General features: G+C 43.5%; 1 protein-coding gene across 1 annotated transcript in view; it reads right to left on the bottom strand.

Moving 5' to 3' along the window:
* GCC2 (GRIP and coiled-coil domain containing 2) overlaps positions 1–24,497 on the bottom strand; it is a 1,443,709-nt gene that overhangs the window by 1,265,916 nt on the left and 153,296 nt on the right. Inside the window, exon 7 of the mRNA XM_044070984.1 lies at positions 8,032–8,104. Coding sequence (XP_043926919.1) covers positions 8,032–8,104 — 73 coding nt within the window. The remainder of the gene's footprint in view (positions 1–8,031; positions 8,105–24,497) is intronic.

Below are 24,497 nucleotides of genomic sequence, written 5' to 3'. Positions count from 1 at the left end.
CTTGTGCCCTCAGGACCAATTCCGCTGGGGGGGCCGGGGATTGTAAGAGGGCCATCACATGGAATGTCAAAGTTCGAAGCCTGTCCGGAGTTAGGAAGGCCCTCAACAGGTTTGTATCTAGCCTGGCCCCTATGAAATCTAAGGTCTGAGTTGGTTGAAGGGAGGATTTCTTGAGATTGATAGAAATTCCCAGATGAGAGGCCAAGTGAAGGAAGTAATTCCTGGCTGAACAGAGTAGATGCCTGGTGGGGGCGGTCAGGAGCCAGTCGTCTAGGTACGGAAAGACCTGTATTCCCTGAAGCCTCAGGTGGGCCGCTACAACTGCCATCACTTTGGTGAACACCCTGGGGGCTGTGGTGAGACCAAAGGGAAGGACCCTGAACTGACAGTGACTGGCTCCCAGCCGGAAGCTGAGAAACATTCTGGATCATCTGTCCATCAAAATGTGGTAGTACGCATCCTTGAGGTCTATAGAGCACATCCAGTCGTTCTCCTGTAGGAGTGGGAGAATGGATTGAATGGTGACCATCCGGAATTTTTCTTTGGCGACCGATAGGTTCAGAATGGACAGGTCGAGGATTGGTCTTAAGTCCCCAGTCTTTTTTGGCACCAAAAAGAACCAGGAGTAGAAGCCTGATCCGGACTTGTCTTGGGGGATGGGCTGGATTGCTCTTTTTTCTAGCAGCTGCTTTATTTCTGTGGCTGCTGACTCCCTTTGATTGGGTGGGACATTGGGGAGGCTCCGGGGTCTGAGAGGATGATTCAGAAAAGGGATAGTGTAACCTCTGGATATGATTCGAAGCACCCAGCGATCCATTGTAATGGACTCCCAAACTGCTAGGTGCCTCGACAAACGCCCCCTGACTGCCTCCAGAGTGGAGCAGTCGGGTAACCCCTCAGGGTTGCTGCGTGGGCCGATCCGAAAAGGGTTTTCTCAACCCGAAATTCTTCGGTCCCCCTCTGCCTCTGGGCCGGCGTACACCCTGTCCTTCTCTGCCTCTGAAGGACGAGGGGTCCAGAGCGAAACGGGACTGTTGAGATTTCCGTAACCACATCTTCTTGTGTCCCCTTTGGTTCCTGGAGAAGGACCTATGGGGAGCCGAGAAGCGGATCCCGACTGCAGACGTCTTCCCGTCTTTCTCGCTCTGGACCAGCGTGTCACGGACGGTCTTGCCAAACAGCGAACAGCCGTCAAAAGGGGCATTTGTGAAGGATGCCTTGAAAGTTGCAGAGGCGGAGCCAAGCATGCCGCTGTAAGACAATGCCTGCTCCGCTAGCTCTAGCGGCTCCCTCCGTGGCATGGGAAAGGAGACACATGGACTTAAGAGTGGCCATTCGGGCTGAGAATATTTTCTTATCCTCGGCCGACATGGACTCTGGGGCGACCCTGCGTATTCTTTGATGAGATCCCGCTGGAGTCGTATCACATGTGCCATGTAGTTCAGCGACCTTACCGAGAAGGTGGCTGAAGCAAACATCCGCTTCCCTATGCGGTCCACCATCCAAGACTCCTTGTTGGGAGGATGGACCGAGGAACTCTCCTGGGCCAGTTCCTTCTTGGTGGCAGCCGTCACCAACATGGCATCTACTGGAGCACCCTTGCTCCAAACTGTCCTATCTGTGGGTGGACTGAGAATTTTGTCAGGTCTCTTTGGTATGGGCTCCACAGTGTCCGGTTCCTTCCATGCCCTGGTAGTGATCAGATCTACCAGGGGATCAGCAGGAGGGGACACCCAAGAGGTAGATGGGCCTGCGTCAAATGCCTCCAGAAACACAGACTCATCGGAGGAAGGCTTTTGGGCTGACCACCCCCCTCTAATACGAAGAATTTCCATAACGTCTCCGAAGGAGACGTCCTCGGGGGGGTGACCTTGGGGAACCTTCCCCTTCCTCTAAGTCTGTGTTCTCTGTCAGGGACTCGGGTGAGTCCAAGTGCCTCCTCTTGCACTTATGTTTGTGAGGAACCTCCTTGGGGGGGCTGTCCGAAGATGCCTCACTAACCACATCCTGTTCCTCTAAGGGAACCATCTGGGACGTAGGCGCAGGCTATTCTTGGGGCCGGGTGATGGAAGGTAGGCCCGTCTGAGAGGGAGTGATGGGTGGAACCACAACAGGAGTCTGGGGCATCGAGTCCCTCGACAAGACCCTCTCCAAAACATCTAACGTCGAAGGAGAACTGCTCTCTCTAAGCTCCGAGAGCAGCCCCTTCGGATCAGAGGTGCGGACCGGAGCCGGCGCAGATGCAATCGGATCCGAAGGGTCAGTGTGCTCCGACCAAGATGGAGCCGAAGACACACTAACACCGCCAGATCCGAAGCTCAGCTCACAGCTCCGAGAGCTCGGATCCGAAAAGGGACCCGACAAGCTCGAGGGTGCGGTCGGAGCCGAAGAAGGGTGTACTATCGGCGCCGAGCCTTCCCCGGTTCTGATGCTGCTTGGATCCGACGGCTCCCAACCCCAGAAGTGGGTCGGAGAAGGAGCAATCAGGGTGAAAAAGGGGGTCGAGCTCCTCCCCAGAGGGTGAGAGGGGAGGCAGGATCACTCCCATCTGCAGTTGGGCCTGGAGAAACCTACGCATCATCCGGTCCATATCTGCATCTGACAAGCTTCTTGTTGATCTAGACGAGGCCACCAAGGCAGGCCTGGAGTGACGCCTCGAAGGCGACCGGGTCTCCTCCTCCTCCGGTCCCGGGAAAAAACGGGGTGAATGGAGCCGGGAAGGAGAAGGCCCGGAGGCCCTAGGAGAGACTAGCTGTTTTGCTGGCGGAGCCGAAGAGGAAGCTTCGGCCCGCCGCTTGTGGTGCTTGTCCTTTCTTCTCTCCCTCCTAGATTCCCTCTCCTCCTGAGCCTCAGTGGGGGGGTGAGTCCCAGCCAGCCGGCCAGGGGAGCAAGGATGGAAGGCGGGGCCACTATGCCGCCGAGGGAGAAGAGGACAAAGCAGAGTCCGGGGGCAGAAGTCCCGCCAGAATCAACTTCAACCACCTATCCCTCAAAGCCCTGGGGTTGACGTCTGCACAAATTGTGCAGCCTGAAGAAAGATAATCAACCCCAAGGCAGATATAATACACTGAGTGTGGAGATCCACCGGGGATAGCTTATGGCCACACTCGGTGCATTTAGAAAATAAAGTTTTAGGGGCCTCGGCCATAGTTGTAAATAGGCCTAACCCAAACACACCTTCGCACACATGGGAAGAGGGAGACTAGACTAACTGAAAAAAATATATAAATTTTAGCAACAAAAATTGGCTAAATCAACTACAAAAGGGAACAACACTCACTCGTTAACAATTAAACTAAAAACTAGGTGAAAAACAGAGGAAATTTTCTTCAAAAACTCACGAAACCCTACGCCTGAAACTCATTCTAGTTGCCTGAATAAGCCGTGGCAAACGAGATCTGGGGACAGAGTAGGATGGCAGTGGGTTATAGGTAAGAGGGAGGAGCTTGAAGCTCTGCTCTTAGCTGAATAAAGCTGCCAGCTCGGATCCGATTCGGATCCGATACCCACAGGTTGATGAACAAATGAAGTTAACTACTTCAGATCACTAAGAACATCTAAATAAAAGACCAACCTGTCAATCATTAGTATGTACATGTAAGTTGCAAGATGGAAACAATCAAGGAACTGCCATGCAAAGATGGGAGGAGTAACAGCTTTTTATCAGAATGGCTGATTTGTTAATATTAACATGGAATGCAAATGGCCCTACAGAGGCAAAAATATATTATATTATATAATATAGTAAATGTAATATAATATAATTAATTACATGCTATATTGACTAACTGCATTAAGAAGTATGGCATTCAAAGAATGTCACAGGAGATGCTTTTGGATACAAATGAGCATATATGTATTTGACAAGGATTTCAGGACATTCATAAAAATAACAGGAAAAAAGAAAAACAGGATAGAGGAAGAAATAAGGACAATAATGATAGATTTGTCACAGCAAGTGTTTACTAGCAAGAAAGGAGGATTTTGCTGGCATTTACTTATATTCCATCTAAAACTATTATTGTGGAACTTAGAAGAATTTTGGGATGAAAAGCCACGGTGGTGCAGTGGTAGCGTTGTTGCCTCATAGCAAGAGGTTCTCCCATTTAATTTTCTGCTGGAGTGCCTTCTGTGTGGAGTCTGCATGTCTTCCCCACAGTTGAGTGGCATTCGAAAGACATGCATGAATGGGCGTGCCTTCGTTGAAGGCTGAGCGTCGAGCTGGCACCTCGGCACCATAAAAATTGACTGCCAATCATTAGCGGACCGGAGTTCCGCTGTGGCGACCCCTAACTGGGAAAAGCCAAAAGAAGAATAATATTTTTGGGATGAAATAATTAGCTTTAAGCAGGGTACATTGTTTACAGGTGGGGACTGTAACCCGACTTACAATAGTGAGGCTCTATCAGGGTGAACTAGGAAGGAAAATACAGCAAAACAGGGCAGATTTCTGAAGTATAACCTCATATAGAAAATGAGTCCAGCAGCAGGAACCAATTGGGTTAGACTGGACAGAAATTATAATTCATAGAAGCACATATATTTAACTGAAAACTTTGATATAGCCAGTACTTATCAGATCATATACCAATAAAATCTAAGATAAAAATGCAGGACAGCAATGTAAAAATGAGATATTGGCACTTTCTTACTTATTGTTAGAAAGAGAGGGATTTCAGGAATAGATAACGGGCATGATTCAATAGTTATTACTGAATACATAAATTACCTCCCAGGGATGGTGAGTGGGATTAAGTGAAGTAGAAAAACATGGAAGAAATGAGAACAGCTAGAAATATAGAAAATAAGTAACATGAATTATTTTAGATGGGTTGACAGACTTAAAGTATTACAAAAAAGGGTAATCTGGCATAACAAGAAGAGGGGCACCTGAGCAGTGCTACTGGGAAAATAAGGGAGTATTCTGGACAATATGCATGAGTTTAGAAAGGTTGCTGTTGTGGAAGTATTTCTGATAATTCTAGAGTGCAAACAATTTTAGCACAATAAGGTGGGCAACAGAAAGATACAAAGGGGTGTAGTCAAACTTAGGGAATCTATGATTCATTGAAAAATAATAACAGGTCCCTACAGAGGTACTAGAGATAATGTTATACAATCTATATAAAGCAGAGGAATGAGGAAACAGAAAAAAGGTACAAATGGAAATATTTATGCATGCTTTAGTTATGCTAAGATTAGAGGAAAATGAGGCTCAACAATTATTAGCTAAAACAGGAAGAAATTAAATAAAAATAGTGATATGTAATCAATCAGCAGGACGTTTCCTGGAACATACAGTATTCCTGTTGAAATCTGGAAGTTAGGAGGGAACACAGTAATAAAGATCTGAAAGGTTCTGTTTAACTATATTTTAAAAAAGGGGTGTAGCAGCATCTTAAAAGAAAGTTGTAGAGGCTTTTTTTCCCAAAGATGCAGAGACCCTTCATGACTGGCTTCGCATAGACATGTTTTGATTTCAAACCATTACTATAAACCGTTTATATTACTTAAGAGAACTGCAAAATGTTACCAAAATTGATAGGTATGTATCAATGTAGTTTTGTTGAGGGTGTCACATATTTGACAATATTAGTACAATAAAGATAATTCCATGGGACACTGAATGCAGGAAAACACCACTGCTGATAGTCTAGATGTAGGAAAAGCATTTGATAGAATCAACTAGGATTTTACAAGCAGGGCAATGGCAACATTTGTGTTTCTGACAGAACAATGAGGTTAATAAAGAGGACATATGAATGGTCAGTGGAAAGAATTAAGGCGAGAGGTTTCCTCTCCAGTAAGCTGCAATTAAAACAAGGAACCATTGTAGAGATAACTTCTTTCTCCACTGTTATACACATCATATTTAGACGTTAGCATAGAAAATAAGAACTTTACAAACTCAAGGATATAAAAGTGTGGTAATCAAGAAATGTTTGCTTCATTTACAGATGACACTATTTAGTACTTGATAAATGTAGAAAACATTTCATTTCTCGACAACACTTTCAGACAGTTTCGAGTCTTTTCAGAATATAAAATAAATGAAGATAAAATAGAAGCTACAGTGGAAAACTATGCACCCACACTTGAACTGGTTCAGTCATATCCATTCTTATGAGCACATAAGAGGTGTATTTAGGTTTATGGATTAAAGAGAATTATGTTGTGACAGTTAAGTATATGTGATGTGGGAACAGACTAAACATTACTGGACAAAAAATTAAGAAAGTGGAAGTTCTGGATTATGGATAAGGACAGTAAAACACATGCAGTGAAAATGTTTTTAGTCCCTTTATTCTTACATAGAAGTCAGACATTTTTATAAACCAGGGAGAAGTTGTGATGACAATTAACAGAGTTGAAGGAGGGAAAGAAAGCAACAGATAGGCAGGATAAGTTGATTTTCCCCACAGAACAAGATTGTTTAGGGTTACCTGATTTGATGGGGAACTATACATCTACGCACTTAAGATTTACATGCATGACTCAATCAGAAGGTTATAAATCAAAGTAGAAGAGGATGATGACAAAATGGGGAGAGGGCTGAGAGATAAAAAAGAAACTTGTATTCTAGATGAAAGTCTTTAAGGCAATAGTGCAATCGTATAGAATATTATATTCATAAAGTAACAGACTGTATTCTGAGAACTAAGCCAACTCGAGAAATGGAGAAAGGGGATTTTTACTGATTGGGATGTCTGCAAATAGTGGTACAGATATAGGCAAGATGGGTTTGGAATATATTGGAGGAAATCAGCAAAGAAACTGAGGAATCTGGAGCAAGTAACTCAGGAAGGAGAAGTAACAGAGTTGGATGAGGCTTTACAGGAGTAGGAGTTTGAATGCAGGTTAGAAACTGGCTTCTCTATCAGTGACTAATAACAGAATACAGGCAAAGAGAAAAGGGACAGGTGAATGATAAGTGAAGGAACAGCACTGGAACAGTTTTTAATCACGTCTACAACAGAAGATACTGTGAAACTAGCACATCATACAAAATACTGAATGATAACAAGAATCAATAACAGGAGGTTAGAAAGATTGGAAAAAAGAGAACTGAAAGGCAATTTTCAAAGTAACAACTGAAATAAATCTGTAGGGCTCCCAAGCATGCTACAAATTTCGTAACGTTTAGGATTATTTTGCATGAAAGTGTCTGCATATGTATTTTTACAGATACTGGAAAACTTTTTTGTAGAATGTAACAAACTGGAAAATTTAAAAATAATCCACAGAATGCTTTGACCAAAATGCTAGGGGAAACAGCAGTAATTAAGGAAGTTATTATTTTGAGGTGGGATATAGTCTACAACTTAATAACCAGTAGAAGACACCCAAAGGGTGCAAATACTCAGAAATAAAACAAAACAAATTGCCACCACGTGGTGTAAATAAATTTTACTACAGTTATGAGTTTACACCACAGGGTAGCGTTTTTTTTGTTCCAAATTTACTATAAAATGGAAAACAAAATCGAAACCAACCATAACATTAGTTTTAAACGTGCAAAGGAGACAAAAGAAACAGAAGTAGAATAGTTAGAAAACAGAAGCAGCATATTTCACATAAATAAATGGAATTTATGGAAATACATGAAAAATATTGCTCAACAAGTGAAGTAAGATTTAATGGAAGGCAGGAACTCAGCAGTTCATATAATACTGGAGTACATGACAACTGTTTACTGCATGACGATAAAACAAAAACTTAGTTTTCTTTTCTATTAATGCATGCAAACTTATGTTGTAATTTAAAATGTGATTACTTAATAAAGATGATTTAAAAAGTATAACACTGCTCAAAACAGTTATAAACAGCTTCTGGACATCTAGAAGAAATTCTTCTGTCCATTCTTCAGTTAATAGCATTAAATCAGTCTACTGATACAATTGGCATTATTATTAGCAGTACAAAGACTAGAGCAAGAGATTGAAACCTGGTACTAATTCCTACAGCATGTTACATTACTTGCACAAAACAGTACGCATCACCCTGATAATAGTAAATAAAAATAAAACATACCAATTCTGTCATTAAGCTCGGTCACAGTGCTTTGTTGTGCATGTTCTTCAACAGATGATTTTTTTAAAAGGTCCTGAAAAACAGTTAGCAAAAACATGTGTACAAGTGCCTGGTACATAACTTCTGTAACTTTACAACACAGCAAGGAAAGTACAGTTGTGTACACTTACCATAAATGTAGATGTTCGAGTGTATTCACTGTTGCAGTCATCACACTTTGGTTATCTGCCTGCAGGTAGCCTTCAGTCGGCCCGAATACCACAGACTTAATATTTCTGCATTGGTTGCTGTTGCTCCAGGACTGACGACAGGTCGTCAGGGGTATAAAAAAAGGCAGCCGACACCCATTACATCAGTTTTTCTTGCCCCAAATGTCAGGAGTCCCCAAACAGGGAGCTAATTTATGGTGCAAAAACACTACCAGTAAAAAGTAAACACCAACAGCTCTGTCAGGGGTGAGTAATAGACAGAGAGAGAGAGAGAGATACAAGGGGGCTGGAGGGTGAGAAACCAGGACTGCAACAGTGAATACATTCGTGCATCTACATTGTTGCAAAACCCACCATGGATCTGGAAAAGATAGGCAGGTGGTAATGCTTGGTGAAGATGTGTAGAGAACTCCAGGTAGCAGCTTCCAGAATGTCCCTGGTAAGGACTCCCCTGAGAAATAATGTAGAGGTAGAAGTTGCCCTAGCAGAATGTCTTCTGACCCCCTGAGGGGTTGGTTTCCCATGGTACTTGTAGCAGAAATGGATACAGTGTGCTATTCATTTGGAAATTGTTTGTTTTGCAATGCCCTTGCCCTCTGCCCCTGGTGCAAAACTGACTAGTAACTGGTCAGATTTCCTGAAGGGCTTAGTCCTATCAAGGTAGAATTTGAGCTGCCTGTGCACATCCAAGGAGTGCAGAATCCTTTCCCCTGTATTTTGAGGATTAGGGAAGAAGGTTGGCAAATGGATAGATTTGGTTGAAAGACACGCTGGACATCACTTTAGGCATAAAGGAGGGGTTAGTCCTGAGGGAGACCCTGTCAGCATGAAAAATAATGAAGGGTTCCACAGCCATAAGTACTTGTAGCTCAGACATTCTTCTAGCTGAAGTGATGGCCAGAAGCAAGGCTGTTTTCCAAGAGAGGAATTTTAACTCTGCTGACGTTGCAGGCTCAAAGGGGGGTAGCATGAGTTTTTCCAGTACAAAGTTAAGGTCCCAAGCACGGGTGTATGCTCTTCTTGGTGGCCTTAAGTTGTTTGCCCCTCTCAGGAACTGTTTGATGAGAGGGTGAGAAAAGAGAGGTGGGTCAGTGTTGTAATTAGCTGAGATGGCAGAGGCATGGATCTTAATGGAGGAGAAGGATAGGCCTCTGTGGAGTAGATCTGCTAGGTAATCTAGGATTAGAGGTAAGGAGGGCAGTGCTGTGTCCTCTCCTTTAGACTGAATCCAGGAACAATACCTTTTCTACTTATTAGCATAGGATTTCCTTGCACTGGGTCTTCTGGCTTCAAGAATGACATCCAGTACCTGCTTGCTTAGGCTGGTCACTGGGGGAGAATTCAAGGAATAAGCCAGGCTGCAAGGTTCAGGATTTGCAGTTGTGGATGCAAGATGTGTCCCCCTGCTGAGTGAGGAGGGTTGGGATCTGGGGTAGGTGCAGGCTGCACAGTAGTGGGTACCAGTGCTGGTGTGGCCAGTCTGGGGCAATCAGGATTGCCCTTGGTCTGTCCCGTCTTATCTTGAGTAACATTCTTGAGAGAAGAGGCAGAGGGGGAAATGCATAGATTGAGAGGTTTTCCCACTGAAAGGATAGAGCATCCACTTTCCAGGCCCTGCTGTGCAGTGTCCTGGTGCAGAATTTGCTGAGCTGGTGATTGCAGGGGGAGGCAAAGAGGTCCCCCATTTCTGGATTAGAAGGCTGAAAGTGCTCCGGTCTAATTGCCACTCGTGTGGGTCTAGGAGATTTCTGCTTAAGTCGTGTGCCAGAGAGTTTTGTTTGCCTGGCAGGAACTGAGCTTGCAGATGAATATGCATGTCCAAGGCTGTGTTCCACAGGGCCATGGCTAGCCTGCAGAGTGGGTAAGAGTGGGTTCCGCCCTGCTTGTTGATGTCCCACATAACTGTAGTGTTGTCTGTTTTTATTAGCAGGGGTCCTGGTAAGACTAGGGATCTGAAAGCTATCAGAGCGTGCTGAACAGCTAGCATCTCTTTTTGGTTGATGTGCAGATTTATTTTTATTTTACATTAGTTTACCGGGAAAGTCCGATAGGAACAAGGTCCATTTACAGCAGAGGCCGGAGGAGAAAAGCTCCATAACATAACAGTACAAATACAACAAATGACAAAAAAATTTCTGTACAGAGGCACATATACAATCAGAGCTCCATGTCTTCAAAGCTGCATAAAGTACAGTAGTGTACACTTACTATAAATGTTGATGTTCGAGTGTATTCACTGTTGCAGTAATTACATTAGGGTAATATGCTGGCAGGTTGCCATCAGTCGGCCTGAATTCCAAAGTCTTGGGTCCTGCGTCAGTTGCTGTCTTCTCTTCCATGACATCAGGTCCATCAAGGTTATAAAACATGCAGCCGATGCCATTTTCTTTAGTTTTTCTTGCCGCCGATGTCAGGTGCCCCCAAAAAGGTAGCAATATTTTATATATATATATATATATATATATATATATATATATATATATATATATATATATATATATATATATATATATATATATATATATATATATATATATATACACACACACACACATGCATCAATATAAACTTTACCTTCCTCTACAAGCAAATACACCACATAGGCTGTAGAAGATAGAGAAGGAAAGATAAACTGTAGAATGACAAAGGGATGGCGGGAGAGTAACCTGGACTGCAACAGTGAATACACTCGAACATCTACATTTATGGTAAGTGTACACAACTGTACTATGTTCTTCGTGTTTCACTGTTGCAGTCATTACATTTGGGTAGAATCCCAAAACTATGGTTGGGAGGCTAGAGCTAAACAGCATTAGGTATGGCTATAAGGCCCTGCAGCACTGCAGTGGAAAAGCCTGCCCTAAGTAGAGAGGCAAATGGCTATGCTTTGTAAAGGTGTGAATAGAACTCCAAGTAGCAGCCACTAGAATGTCTTTGGTTGGTATTCCTCTGAGAAAGGCTGCCGAAGTAGCTGCAGCTCTGGTGGAATGAGACCTAATGCCCTTGGGCACAGGTTTACCATGGTGTAAGTAGCAGAAACGGATGCAGTGGCTTATCCACTTTGAAACTGTCTGCTTTGAGATAGCCTTTCCTTCTGATTGTGCAGCATATGACACTAGTAATTGCTCAGTTTTTCTTAGAGCTTTTGTCCTGCTCAAGTAGAATCTTAGCTGTCTGTGTACTTTCAAGGAATGCAGAATTCTCTCCCCTTTGTTCTGCCCATTTGGATAAAAAGTTGGCAGATTAATTGTTTGGTTAAGAGCCACACTGGAAGCCAACTTAGGCATAAAAGTAGGATTTGTCCTCAGAGACACCCTGTCTGGGTAAAATATAATACAAGGCTCTACAGCCATGAGGGCCTGTAGCTCTGAAACTCTTCTTGCTGAAGTAATTGCTAGTAGCAGAGCTGTCTTCATGATAAGAACTTTATATCAGCGGTAGTGGCTGGTTCAAATGGAAGCAGGGTGAGCTTTTCCAACATATAATTGAGGTCCCATGCAGGTAATGGTGATCTTCTAGGGGGCTTTAGGTTTTTGGCTCCTCTAAGATACTGCTTTAGTAAAGGATGAGAAAAGATTGGTGGCTCTGTATTGTAATGAGCCAAAATGGCAGAGGCATGGATTTTGATTGATGAGAAAGCTAGGCCTTTGTCAAGCATCTCAGTTAAGTATTGTAATATCTGAGGAATATGTGGTTCTGCTGTATCAGTTCCTTGTGCTTGATTTCAAGCACAGAATCTCTTCCATTTGTCAGCATAAGATTTTCTAGTACTAGGCCTTCTGGCTTCCAAAATGACATCCATCACAGCTTTACTGAGAGGTGTCATTCGTATGATTACATGATTAGCCATGCTGCCAGGTTCAGTCTGTAGTTGATTGTGCAGGATCTGATTATTTTGCTGGGACAGTAGTTGTGGTCTTTGAAGCAAGGTCCAAGCTGGGTATTGAGACAAGTTCCTTAGGACTGGGTACCAGTATTGGCTGGGCCAGTCCGGGGCAATTAAGATCATCTTTGGCTTCTCTTGTCTGACTTTTAGGAGGACCTTGGGTAGAAGAGGTAGAGGAGGAAAGGCGTAAACTGACAGGTTTTTCCAACTGAAGGATAGGGCATCCGCTTTCCATGCTTGTCTGTGATGAGTCCTTGTGCAGCATCTTTTCAACTGATAATTTTGAGGAGAGGCAAATAGATCTATGTCTGGGCTCCCCCATTTCTCTGTTATCATGCTGAATACTTGTGGATTTAGTTTCCACTCGTGAGGATCCATAAGGTTTCTGCTTAAATCGTCTGCCAGAGTGTTCTGTTTTCCTGGCAGGAATTGAGCTTGACGATTTATTTGGTAGGTCAAAGCCATGTCCCACACTGCCATGGCTAATCTGCAAAGGGGGTATGAGTGTGTGCCCCCTTGCTTGTTTATATACCACATGACTGTGGTGTTGTACGTCTATCAGTAGTTGTCCTGGATGAAGTAAGTCCTTGAAGGCTGTTAGGGCATTTTGAACAGCTAGCATCTCTTTCTGGTTGATATGTAGATGCATTTGATTTGGCGCCCTTATGCCCTGAATGCATCTTGCTGCCATGTGGGCCCCCCAGGCATAATCTGATCTGTCTGCTGTTAAGGTTTGGCTGGCAGGCGGTAGAGTGAAAGGTTTTTGTTGCTATCAGTCTGAAGTAAGCAGTCAGTTGTCTTTGTCTGGCATGAGGTAAGCCATCTGGGCAGTTATATGCAAGCTTACACCCAGGAATGTTATCTTTTGAGAGAGTACCAGTTGTGATTTCTTTTCGTTTGTGTACCCTAGGCATGCTAGAAGCCTTTTCACAAACGCCAGGTGTTGAAGAAGAGTGTCCTTGTTCTCTGCTTGAATGAGACAGTCATCCAAGTAAGGATATATTTGAATACTTCTTTGTCTGCAAAATGCAATTACTGGTGCCAGGCACTATGTAAAGACCCGGGGCGCAGTAGATAAGCCAAATGGTGGTGCAGAGAATTGGTAATGCATTAAGCCAGCCTTGAATCTGAGGTATCTTCTGCACAACTGTCTTATTGGGACATGCAGGTATGCCTCTTTTAAGTCTAAAGTCACCAGCCAAGCATTCTTCCCCAGCATTGGCAAAAGCTGTTGTAAAGTGAGCATTTTGAATTTTGGAATGTCCAAGTATGTGTTCAAAATTGATAAATCCAGTATTGGCCGCCAGGCCTTGTCCTTTCTGGGTACCAAAAACAGTCTTGAGTAAAAACCTTGCCTTTTTTCCTGTTCTGGTACTGTCTGAATGGCCCCCATATCCATGAGGGATGTAACCTGTTTCTGTGCCTCTGCCCATTGGTTTTTTGGCAGGTCTGGCCAACCATTTGTCATTGGCAGAGTGTGGAAATGGAATCTGTATCCCTGTGATACGATGTTCAGTACCCACTTGTCCTGGGTTATTAACTGCCAATTTTGAGCAAAAAGTGCTAATTTTCCCCCTATGGGTGCTGCCAAAAGATAAGTGCTTGGTGTAGGCAGAGGGAAGTCATTGGGATTGCTTTCTGTAGGTTTGCGCTTTATCTCCTACAGATTTGGAGGTGGATGCACCCCATTGCTTTGACCTGTATGAGTCTTGAGCCTGGTACCTGGAACCCTTAGGGCATCTGGATTTGCCCCTTTGAGCTCTGTCTGACACAGGAAAGGACCAACTTTTGTAGGCCAGTGTCTACTGAATCTAGGTGGCTGCACTTGTAAGAAATCTTTAACAGTTTGCATAGACTTAGCTTAGTCTTCCATTTACTTTAAAAAATCTTCTGCCTTAATACCAAACAGAGAATCATGCTGTAAAGGTGCATCTAGCAATTTAGCTTTAACATGATCAGGCAAATTTTGTTCCTTTAACCAGGCATGCCTCCTAATCACAGATCCAGTAACTGCAGCCCTGCAGGAGGCCTTTAAAGAATCAAAACCACATTGCAAAGTATGCTTTCCAACTTGTTCGGCTGCATGCAATAATTCCTGAAATTCCTTATTTTCTGCACATTCTGAAATCAACATCATTTTCTGTTTCAGCAATCCCATAATATGTTGTTGGTGCTTAAGCATATGGAATTGACAGTTTAAGGCCTTGATTGCCAAGGTTGCAGATGTATAAACCTTTCTTCCCCATCTGTCCAGCGCCCTTGAATCTCTGTCGGAGGGAGTAGATTTTTTTTGCTGTTGAGGCCTTAACTCCCTTTGGACCCTGTGAAACAGTTTCAGGATCAGCAGCAGGGTTTCTAAATAAAAATTTATGAGAGTCAGGGACCCTGTAATACCTGTCAGGCTTACTGGGAGCCGGAGGCAAAGAGTTGGGGGTCAGGCTCGACTCCGAAAAAACATTATCCACAATGTCTAACACAGGGGGAATGGCTAAAGGCTTGTGCTGAGGGAGAAGGAGGAAATCCCTGAGCCTCTTTTTTGATTCTGAGAAGTCTTCACTCTCCCAGTGAAAATGCTCCCTCAAAGTATGCAAGGTTTCTCCAAATTAATAATCCTTAGGAAGAGATGCAGATGGAATAGACTCCTCAGCATCAGAATCCTCATAGGGAGGTAAAGATTATTCCTGATCAGAAGAGGAATCAGAAGAAATAGAAACCTGATCTGAAGATTCATAGTCAGTGTCTTGCCTAGGCCTCTTATCTGGAGGGGGATGGGTACCCCTGATCAAGGTAATAAGGTCTTCAGCCATTTTGATAATCTGTTTTTTAGGCATAGAGGCCTGTGCACATGGCTCAGGCTTCGTTTTTTTAGTTTTAGAAGGTGTCTTTGCCTTTGGTTTTGCAGCTTTCATTGGTTTGATATAAAAATGTTGAGGTCTGAATACACACTCAGAAGCTGGTGCCTGCTCAGCTGCTCCGGACCCATCCGAGAGAGATCCAATACCTTGAGTATCTTGTGGCATGCCGGACTCCACATGGGAGTCGGTAGAGGCCTGCGACTCGAAGGTAGCGGGCATCAGGGGCTGCAAAAGCGCCTCACTGAGTACCGGCGAACCAGCGACTGGCTTAGGAAAAGCTTTGTCATCGGTTTTGGATCTCAACTGCCTTTCTCTGTCCTTTTCTTTGCATTTTTTATGTACTCTGGTAGTTGGATTGCTATCTGACTACATCTCTGGGTAGTTAAATCTGTTTCCAAAATACTTAGATGCAAAAATATACAGACGCTTAATAGTGCGTTGGTTAAATCTAGCACAAAACCGACAGCCAGGCACGTTGTGATCAGGGCCTAGGCAAGAAATACAGTATAAATGGAAATCCTTATGAGGTACTTGCTTCCCACAAGTAATACAATTATTAACTTTTTCTGACATCAGTAAAAAGCAAGAAAAAAGTTTCCCCAACAGGGTACTTGGCTTTATTGAAGACTTCGGTTCTGAAACTCAAACGCGAATATTTCAGTAGTCGACCGATACTTGGGAAATGCTTCTGCTTCGGGCACCGCGCGGCAAGAAAGACTGAAGAAAATGGTGTTGGCTGTATGTTTTATGTTTTATACCCCCGACGACCTGACGTCATGGAAGAGAAATCAGCAACCAACGCAGGACCCAAGACTTTGGAATTCAGGCCGACTGAGGGCAACCTGCCAGCAGATTACCCTAATGTAATGACTGCAACAGTGAAACACGAAGAACATCATAACAGTACAAATACAACAAATGACAAAGATTTTTGTACAGAGACATACATACAATCAGATGAATTTGACTTGCACTTGTCATCCAGGTGTGCCCCACAGGCATAATCTGATGCATCTGTGGTTAGGGTCTGGGCAGCGTGGTATTGAGTAAAGGGAAGTTCCTTGTTGTGGTTGCATGCTGCTGCCCACCAAAGAAACTCTGTTCTTAGACAAGGAATGACAGGTATGATGGTTTCCAGGTTCTGGGAATGTTGGCACCAAAGACTTGTTAAATACCATTGGAGTTTCCTCACATGCAGTCTGGCATATGGAATTAGTACAATGCAAGAGGCCATGAACCCTAGGGCTTGCAGGATTTTCCTTGCAGATAGTTGGGTTCTGGTGGCCATTTGAGTGAAGTAGCCTGTCAGATAGGCTTGTTTTTCTTGAGTAAGGAATGCCATCTGAGATGCTGTGTCCAAGCTTGCTCCCAGGAATACAATCTTTTGACTGGAGACTGGTTTAGATTTCTTTTCGTTAACAGTGTACCCAAGGGAGGTTAGAAGGTTCTTTACAAATGTCAGGTGCTGCAACGGCTTTTCCTGATTGTCTGCCTGAATCAGGCAATCATCCAAGTATGGGTAAATTTGAAACTTTCTCTGTCTGCAATAGGCAATGACTGGAGCCAGGCATTTTGTGAATACTCTGGGAGCAGTGGATAAGCCAAAGGGAAGTGCAGAGAACTGATAATGCACAGATCCTGCCCGGAAACGTAGGAATTTCCTGCATGAGTCCCTGATAGGGATGTGCAGATGGGCTTCTTTTAGATCTAGGGTGACCAACTAGGCATCTTTGGACAGCATAGGAAGAAGCTGCTGAAGGGTAAGCATTTTGAATTTTGGTACCACCAGGAAGGTGTTTAGAATGGAAAGATCTAGGATTGGGCACCAAGTGCTCTCTTTTCTGGGTACCAGGAAAAGTCTGGAATAAAACCCTTGACCTATCTGTTCTGCAGGAACAGGTTGAATTGCCCCTATGGAGGGCAGGGATTGAACTTGGTTTTAAGCCTCTGCCCACTGGTATGGAGGAAGGTCTGGGAACCCTTTTGGGGTAGGCAGTGAGTAGAAGTAAAATTTGTATCCCTGGGATACAATGTTGAGGATCCATTGGTCTTTGGTGATGGAGGACCAGTTTTTTGCATGATGGGCAAGTTTTCCTCCTAGGGGCACGAGCAGTTTTGCAGAGGTGAGGAGTGGAGTTGAGAAGTCATTGTGAATTATTTCTGTAAGGGGGTGGCTTAGCACACCCTGTTTTAGAAGTGGAGACACTTCATTGCTTAAATCTCTGCACACCCTGAGACTGTAATCTGGGGGGGGTCTGTTTCCCCTGGGTATAGTTTGAGATGGCCTTGAGGGGGCTGTAAAGGACCAATGTTTCAAGGGGCAATGCCTACTGAATCCAGGAAGCTGCACTTGCAAAAAATCTTTGACTCTCTGCATATATTTAGCTTTTTCTTCCATCTTTTTTAGAACCTCTTCTGCTTTGGTGTCAAACAAATTGTCCTTGTTCAAAGGAGTGTCTAGTAATTTTGATTTGACATGGTCTGGCAAGGTCTGCTCCTTAAGCCAAGCATGCCTTCAGAGTACAGAACCAGTGACTGCTGCCCTTGCAAGATGCTTATAGGGCATCAGTCACATTGCAAAGTATGCTTGTTGACTTGGCTTGCAGAATGCATAAGCTCTTGTAATTCTTTATTTTCTGCACAGCCTGTAAAGGTAGATAATTTTTGCTTAATGAGTTCCATAATATGTTGCTGGTATTTCAGCATGTGAAACTGGCAATTCAATGCCCTAATGGCGAGAGTTGCAGAGGTGTATACTTTTTTTTACTCCATCTGTCCGAAGGGGTGGGCTTCTTAGCTGTAGTTGCTTTTATACCTTTGGGCACCTGGAAAATGACCTCTGGGTCAGCAGTAGGATTTTTGAAAAGAAATTTGTGAGAGTCAGGGACTCTGTAGTACCTGTCTGGTAAAGTATCAGGAGTTAGACTGGATTCCATAAAGATATCATCCACAACATCCAGAACTGGAGGGACTGCTAAAGGTCTATGTTGTGGTAAATCTAAAAATTCTCGGAGCCACTTTTTGGACTGAGGATAGTCTTGGCATTCCCAGTGGAAATGCTCTCAAACTACATAGGGTTTCACCAAAAGAAAAATCCTCTGGAGGGGAAGCAGAGGGAATGGATTCCTCTGCATCTGAATCCTCATAAGAAGATAAAGGCATGTCTTCATAATCTGAAACCACAGAGACGTCAGACTATTTGGTCTGTTAAAGCTGCTGGGGACAGGTCTCTTTTTCTCTTAGCAGGGGAAGGCTGGCTTCCCCTAATCAGCATAATCAGGTCTTCTGCCATTTTAAGCATTTGATATTGTGGCAAGTAAGCAGGTGCTTGAGTTTGCGTCGTAGTTCTTTTAGGCATAGCTCATACTCTCGACCTTATAAACTCGGTAGTTTTAGACAGAACTGAAGATGTGAAAGAAGTCGTCTGTGTCAAATATCGGTAGTGCGAAGAACTTCCTCGGAAGCCGGTGCCTGCACAATGGCTCTGGATCCATCCAAGGTAGAGGCATCCACAGGTTCCGTAATCAAAGAAGAGTCTCGCGGCATACTGGACTCTGAATGGGTCTAGGTATCGGCCTGCAAATCCATCAAGGCAGGCATCAGGGGCTGCAAAAGTGCCTCACTGAGTACCGGTAAACTGGCGACTAGCTTGACAGAAGCTTCGTTGACAGTTTTGGACCAGTGCAGTCTGTCTCTGTCTTTATCCTTACGTTTTTCAGAAGATCAGTAGTTGGATGGCTTACTGAAACCATTTCAGAATACGGAGATCGAGAGCAAAAGTATTTAGCGATGATAAGGGCCCGACGATGAATAGTTCGGGCATTGAACAAAGCACAAAACCAACAGCGAGGGACTTCGTGGTCTGGGCCTAAACAGGTGACGCAGTAAGAATGGAAATCTCGGTGTGGTATTTGCTTTCCACAGGCGGGACAATTGTTAACTTCTTCTGATATCGATTAGAGCAAGAAAAAAGGATCCCCAACGGGGTACTTAGCTTAAGAAGACTTCAGGATTATTCAATTCGGAAACAAAAACTCAGGTAGCTGCCGACCGGCACTTGTGCGAACTGTTTCTGCTTCAGGCTCCTCAGCAAGAAAGACTGATGTAATGGTGTCGGTTGCCTGTTTTTATACCCCTGACGACCTGATGTCAGTCCTGAAGTGACAGCAACCGACACAGAAATACTAAGTCTCTGGTATTTGGGCCAACTGAGGGCTACCTGCAGGCAGATAACCAAAGTGTGATGACTACAACAGTGAAACACGAAGAACATCAGATTTCATGCATGTGTGTGTGTGTGTGTGTGTGTGTGTGTGTGTGTGTGTGTGTGTGTGTGTGTGTATAAAACGCCTTATTCTTTGTAATTTTATACACACCTTACCACATTTTAATTCATGCTACATTTAGGCACTTGGTCTAAAATACATTTAAATAGGAAAAATAATGCAACAGTAAAGAACACATCCACAACTAAGATGCTTGATAAAGCAACTGTGAAATATGTTACATATAACCTCTCTATTATCACATGTGGAAGTCAAGGCAAAGTTCATGAAAATCAAGAAATGTTCAAAATTTGGGGCATCTAATTAGCTTGCAATCTGCATTCTTTGCCATAAAACAAAGAATTTCCAATATAACTACAAGCTACCACACACATTCTTCAAAACCATGCAAACTGGTTAACACTGACATTGAACCATTTTCCACATTTAGATTTTTTTTCAACCAAACATAGTGAAGTTAAAATGCATGATTCACCTGCTAACATACCTCTAAACCTCTTACCAAAAAATTCTGTACAAAGCCAAAAATAATAGGGAGGGGGGTGACAATGATGACAAAGGCCTATAATCAAGGATAGAAATTAAAAGTTGCTCCTATAAATTTAGAACATTTTTAGAATAACAGATTTTACATTAGCATAGGTTTTCTGAGGAACATGAGGTCTGAAACTCTCGTGTCTGCCATTATTTATGATTTCAATCTTCATTAATTTGCCAGAAAAGCACAAATTTTATAAGGACTAGACTAAAAATTCACGGTAAAAATCTGCATTCTGTGAAACTCTGGACAGATGAGAGGTATGCTTGCTAGTAGTGGAGTTTATGTACGTAACTTGGGTACAAACACACACATACACAAATACACATACATCCTTGGCAATGACATCCCCCTCAATGCTGAGTAATATGCAAGCACAACAGTTTACCACTTAGTTTGTGACTTTTTGGAAACGAGCACAGCAAATGCTCTGTAATTATCTTTGTATGCAGGTGGCCAGTATTATCTTAAAATTGGGCTTGCTCTTAGTTAAGAGTTGGGGCAGTTTTAAGAAAAGTAGTTGTCACAGGGCATACTGGAAGCATGTTGCATTTTAGAACTCCAGAAAAAAAGATAGTTAAGCCATGGCACTGGCATCCTGAGTGCATGCATAGGGTTACTAGCATCCTCAGTGTAAGTCTTGGTTGAAAGGAAGAAATGGATCTTTTTCTTAAGCAGGCCATTGATGCTGCATTTGGGAGAATTTATTCATCTTACAAATCTTTAGAGTGTATTTCATTTGCAGATATCATGAGATTCTGAAGGCCTGTATATGTAATTGAACACATCTGGGAATATTTTCTGATTGTAAGGTATCATGCTGAATCTTAGATATCTGGTTTAAAGAGACTATATAAACACTGCAACAAGTGTTACTGGCAAACAGGTTTGTTGTTTGCTCAACCTGTGGATTATAAGGGTCTACATTATTTCAGTGAATGCTTAAAGTACTGAACGCTGTTTAAATCGAGCCAATAAAGTCGAAATCCCTAAATCCCAAACACACGGAACAGAGATTTTTTTCCCAGGGAAAAAAAATCACTGGGCCGTGTTCGGGACATTGCCATTTCCTTCACTGCAGTGCGATGCCGGAGTTGGTATATTTAAGTGGGGGGGGGGGGGCAAGGGGGGGGGTGAAGCCCCCCACTTTATTTTGTGTTTGGATTTTTTTTTTTACGGATCAGCGACTTCTTTCCCTGGGAAAAAAAAATCATTGTCCCGTGTGTTCGAGATTTAGAATTTATTGGGTCGTTTAAACAGTTTTCACTATTTTAAGCATTCACTGAAATAATACAGACCCATATTATAACACGAGACTGGTGGGTACTACACCAAATAGAAGTCAGTTTGTTTTGTTCCCATTCTGATTAATTCTTTCCAGCTTACCCCAGTGCCTCCATCCATTGCCGGGTCTACCAGCTTCTCCTACAATGCCTGGACTAGCTTCATTGTAAGGAAAGGGTTGAAGTTGAACTTAAGGGCATCCTGAGGAGTCATAACACTGACTGCTTCCATCAGGGTATTTTTTTTTTTATCTCACCCTTCATTTGTCAAGGTCTACTCCCCTTTGTGGACAAGGCCACCCTGAAGGAAATGTCTAGACAAATGCACCCACCTGGATAGGAATATTCATCCGTCCATCCATCCTTCCCAGCCAATACTTCTGATACCCAATCTACTAATCAAAGTCAGGTAATACGAGTTGTAGTTAGGGCTTTATATCTCTACACCATGGCACTGGCATTGGGTTTTTTTCTTATTTATTCTGATAGAAAGAATCTAACCTTCTTGTATATTAAGATGAATGAAATTGTGTCTTCTTTACTATGATTGTATATGTAATTAAACTATGTAATGCGGAGCTTTTTACCCTGGGCCTCCACTGAAAATGGGCTCGCTGGTCATCAAGCTAGAAATAAAAAAATAGTAAATAAATAAATGAAGCAAGAAAATATTGTTTATGAAAATCATGAACTGAAAACAATTCTGAGCTTGTTTTTCTACCTGCTAAGAACCATTCTTATTCTATGAGCCTGAACAAAACCGGTCTTAAATAGGTTAAAGTGCATGGCTGCTGCTTCACCTAAAAGTTCATAGGTTCATAGGCTGGTACTAGGCTATTCGGCCCTAGGGCCTATACAAGCCTAGCCATAACAATTCCCTGGCTATTTCTTCCCACACTATTTACTTACCTGGACCCCTGTCTAGCAGGGTGACTGACGTGATCCCTGGGGTGAATTTCCTTTCTCCCATCCAAAAGTCAAGGTTTCTTTTGAAGAGGGCCAAGAGGCGCTCTGCTTGACATGTATGGGCAGTCTATTCCAGAGTCTGGAGAGTCTCTGGGTCAGGAACCTATCCCTCCCACATGTTTTGTTTATTGTGATGACAAAGTTTAGATCCCTGGAGCGTGTGGCTCTGAGGGATTGGGATTTCTTTAAGTGTAACATGTCCAACAGCTCTGGGTGTGACATGGCCTTGTATGTTAAGCAGGGATAGCCTTGGAGTAGACGATATGTGACAGAGTATAGCTGGAGTTTAAGGCAGTCAGTGTAGGGCATCTGCTTTAGAGCTGTGATTCTTTTAGTGAGGTATTTCTGCTGCCAATCCAGTTGTTGCAGATGTCTTGAGAGGTACATACCAACCGAGGAGTTGTATTCTATAATGGGTCTAATAAAGGATGAGTACAGTGGGACAATGACCTCCTTTTTTTCTGAATGATATGCCCTTAGTGATGAGGTGTGCCACATAGAGGGATTTCCTGACTGTTGTGGCGATATGGTTATTAGAGTTGAGACCACTGTGCACCTGTGTACCCAAGTCTCTTAACACACTTTTGATGCCTAGTGTACTGCCACCTATGGCAAAGGGGATAACTATAAATTTCTTGGCACTGAGCTTGAGCCTATGGCTCTGGCACCATACATATGTTTCTGTAAGGCTCTTTTGTACAGTAACCACATCATTTGGAGATTCAATAATGGCTCCTAGTTTGCAGTCATCTGCAAATTTTGTTAGCCAGAGTCCCTTAGTGTTCAAAGAAGTAGATGCTAAAAAAGAGCGGCCCCAGGACTGAACCCTGAGGTACTCCACTTGTCACTTGTCTGGAGCTGGATTTGGAGTCAGCTACTTTTATAGTGTAGGTTCAGTCAGTAAGCCAGTTGGTAACCCATCAAGTGACGTCGGGATTAATGCCCAGCTTAGTAAGGCTATCTATGATTCCAGAGTGGGGGAAGGTGACAAAGGCCATGGCGAGGTCCAGATAGGATGTGTGGACCGCCTTACCCTCTTCCACGGCTCTGGAGACTGATTTGAAATAGTCAATCAGGTTCAGGAGACAAGATCGGCCCTTCACGAACCCAAACTGGGTGAGGTCCAGTGTTTGAAGGTTGCTAATGTCTTTGCTTATAAGTTCCATGATAATACGTTCCATGGCCTTGCAGATCAGCCTCGTCAGACTGATGGGACAGTAGTTCCCGGGATCCAAGGTGGATCCCCCCTTGTGGAGTGGGATAACTGTAGCTGTGTGCCACTCAGTGGGCACGAAGTCTGAGGTGAAGCTATGATTAAACACCTGAAGTCAACCCCTCATTGGTACGATCCGACCATAAGCTAATTACCCTAGATACCACATCCTGCCTCCACCCCCATTAAGGAAACCATGGTACAAAATTTCTCCAAAGCCAACTTGATGCTTCTTAAGACAGAAGTTGTGAACTTCATGACACCCATGCAGATGGACAATACAGTTAGGACTACTGAATCCTACACAATTGCACTTTATAAGCACTTACATGAGTGCATGGATCGTGCTATCCCAAACAGAACCAAGACGCTATCCTCCAAAAAAAGGAAGCCAATCTGGTGGTCCTCTGCCATAAACAAACTGTACAACAGAAGGAAGAAACTCTTGCAAAAGAGAGTAAAATCCCATGAGTGGAGGAGCTCCCTGGTGAGCCTCAGTAAGAAGATGTGGTCCCTCATAAAATCCTCCAAAGCTAGTTACGATAACAAAATCGCCACTGATTCTAAAGACAGCCACAAAGCATTCTATAGCTATGTCAAGAATCTCAATGGCAACACTCAGATCTGCTCTGAGTTACAGCACAATGGCACTAAATATACAGACCCAACTGATATTGCCAACATCCTGGCAGATGGGTTCAGTGCTAACTTTACCCCCTCTCACCCCCTAAAGAGCCCATCTCTATACCGGAAGAATGCAAAGTTCCTGTAATCACGGCTGCACAGGTAAATACCACACTCTCCAAAGCCAAGAACACAGCATCCATGGGACCAGGCAACATCCCAGGCTGCGTTCTACATGAACTACAGAACGAACTGGCACCCCACCCAAGTACCATGTTCAATCACAGCCTCACCTCAGGCTTTGTGCCTGCTGAACGGCGCACAGCAACGGTTATTCCACTCCACAAGGGGGGAGCCACCATGGACCCCGGGAACTACACCCCATTAGCCTGACGAGCCTGGTCTGCAAGGCCATGGAACATATCATCATGGAACTTACAAACAAAGACAATGGTAATCTCCAAACTCTGGATCCCACCCAGTTCGGGTTTGTAAAAGGCAGATCATGTCTCCTAAACTTGATAGACTTCTTTGAATCAATCACCAAAGCCATAGACAAGGGTAAGGTGGTTCACACAGCCTATCTAGATCTTGCCAAAGCTTTTA

The sequence above is a fragment of the Protopterus annectens genome, chromosome 5.part0 (genome assembly GCF_019279795.1).
Source record: "Protopterus annectens isolate FY-2018-M chromosome 5.part0, PAN1.0, whole genome shotgun sequence".
In the NCBI taxonomy this organism is placed as follows: Eukaryota; Metazoa; Chordata; order Ceratodontiformes; family Protopteridae; genus Protopterus; species Protopterus annectens.
The sequence above is the reverse complement of the archived record's forward strand: the minus strand, read 5'-3'. Positions and strand labels throughout refer to the sequence as shown.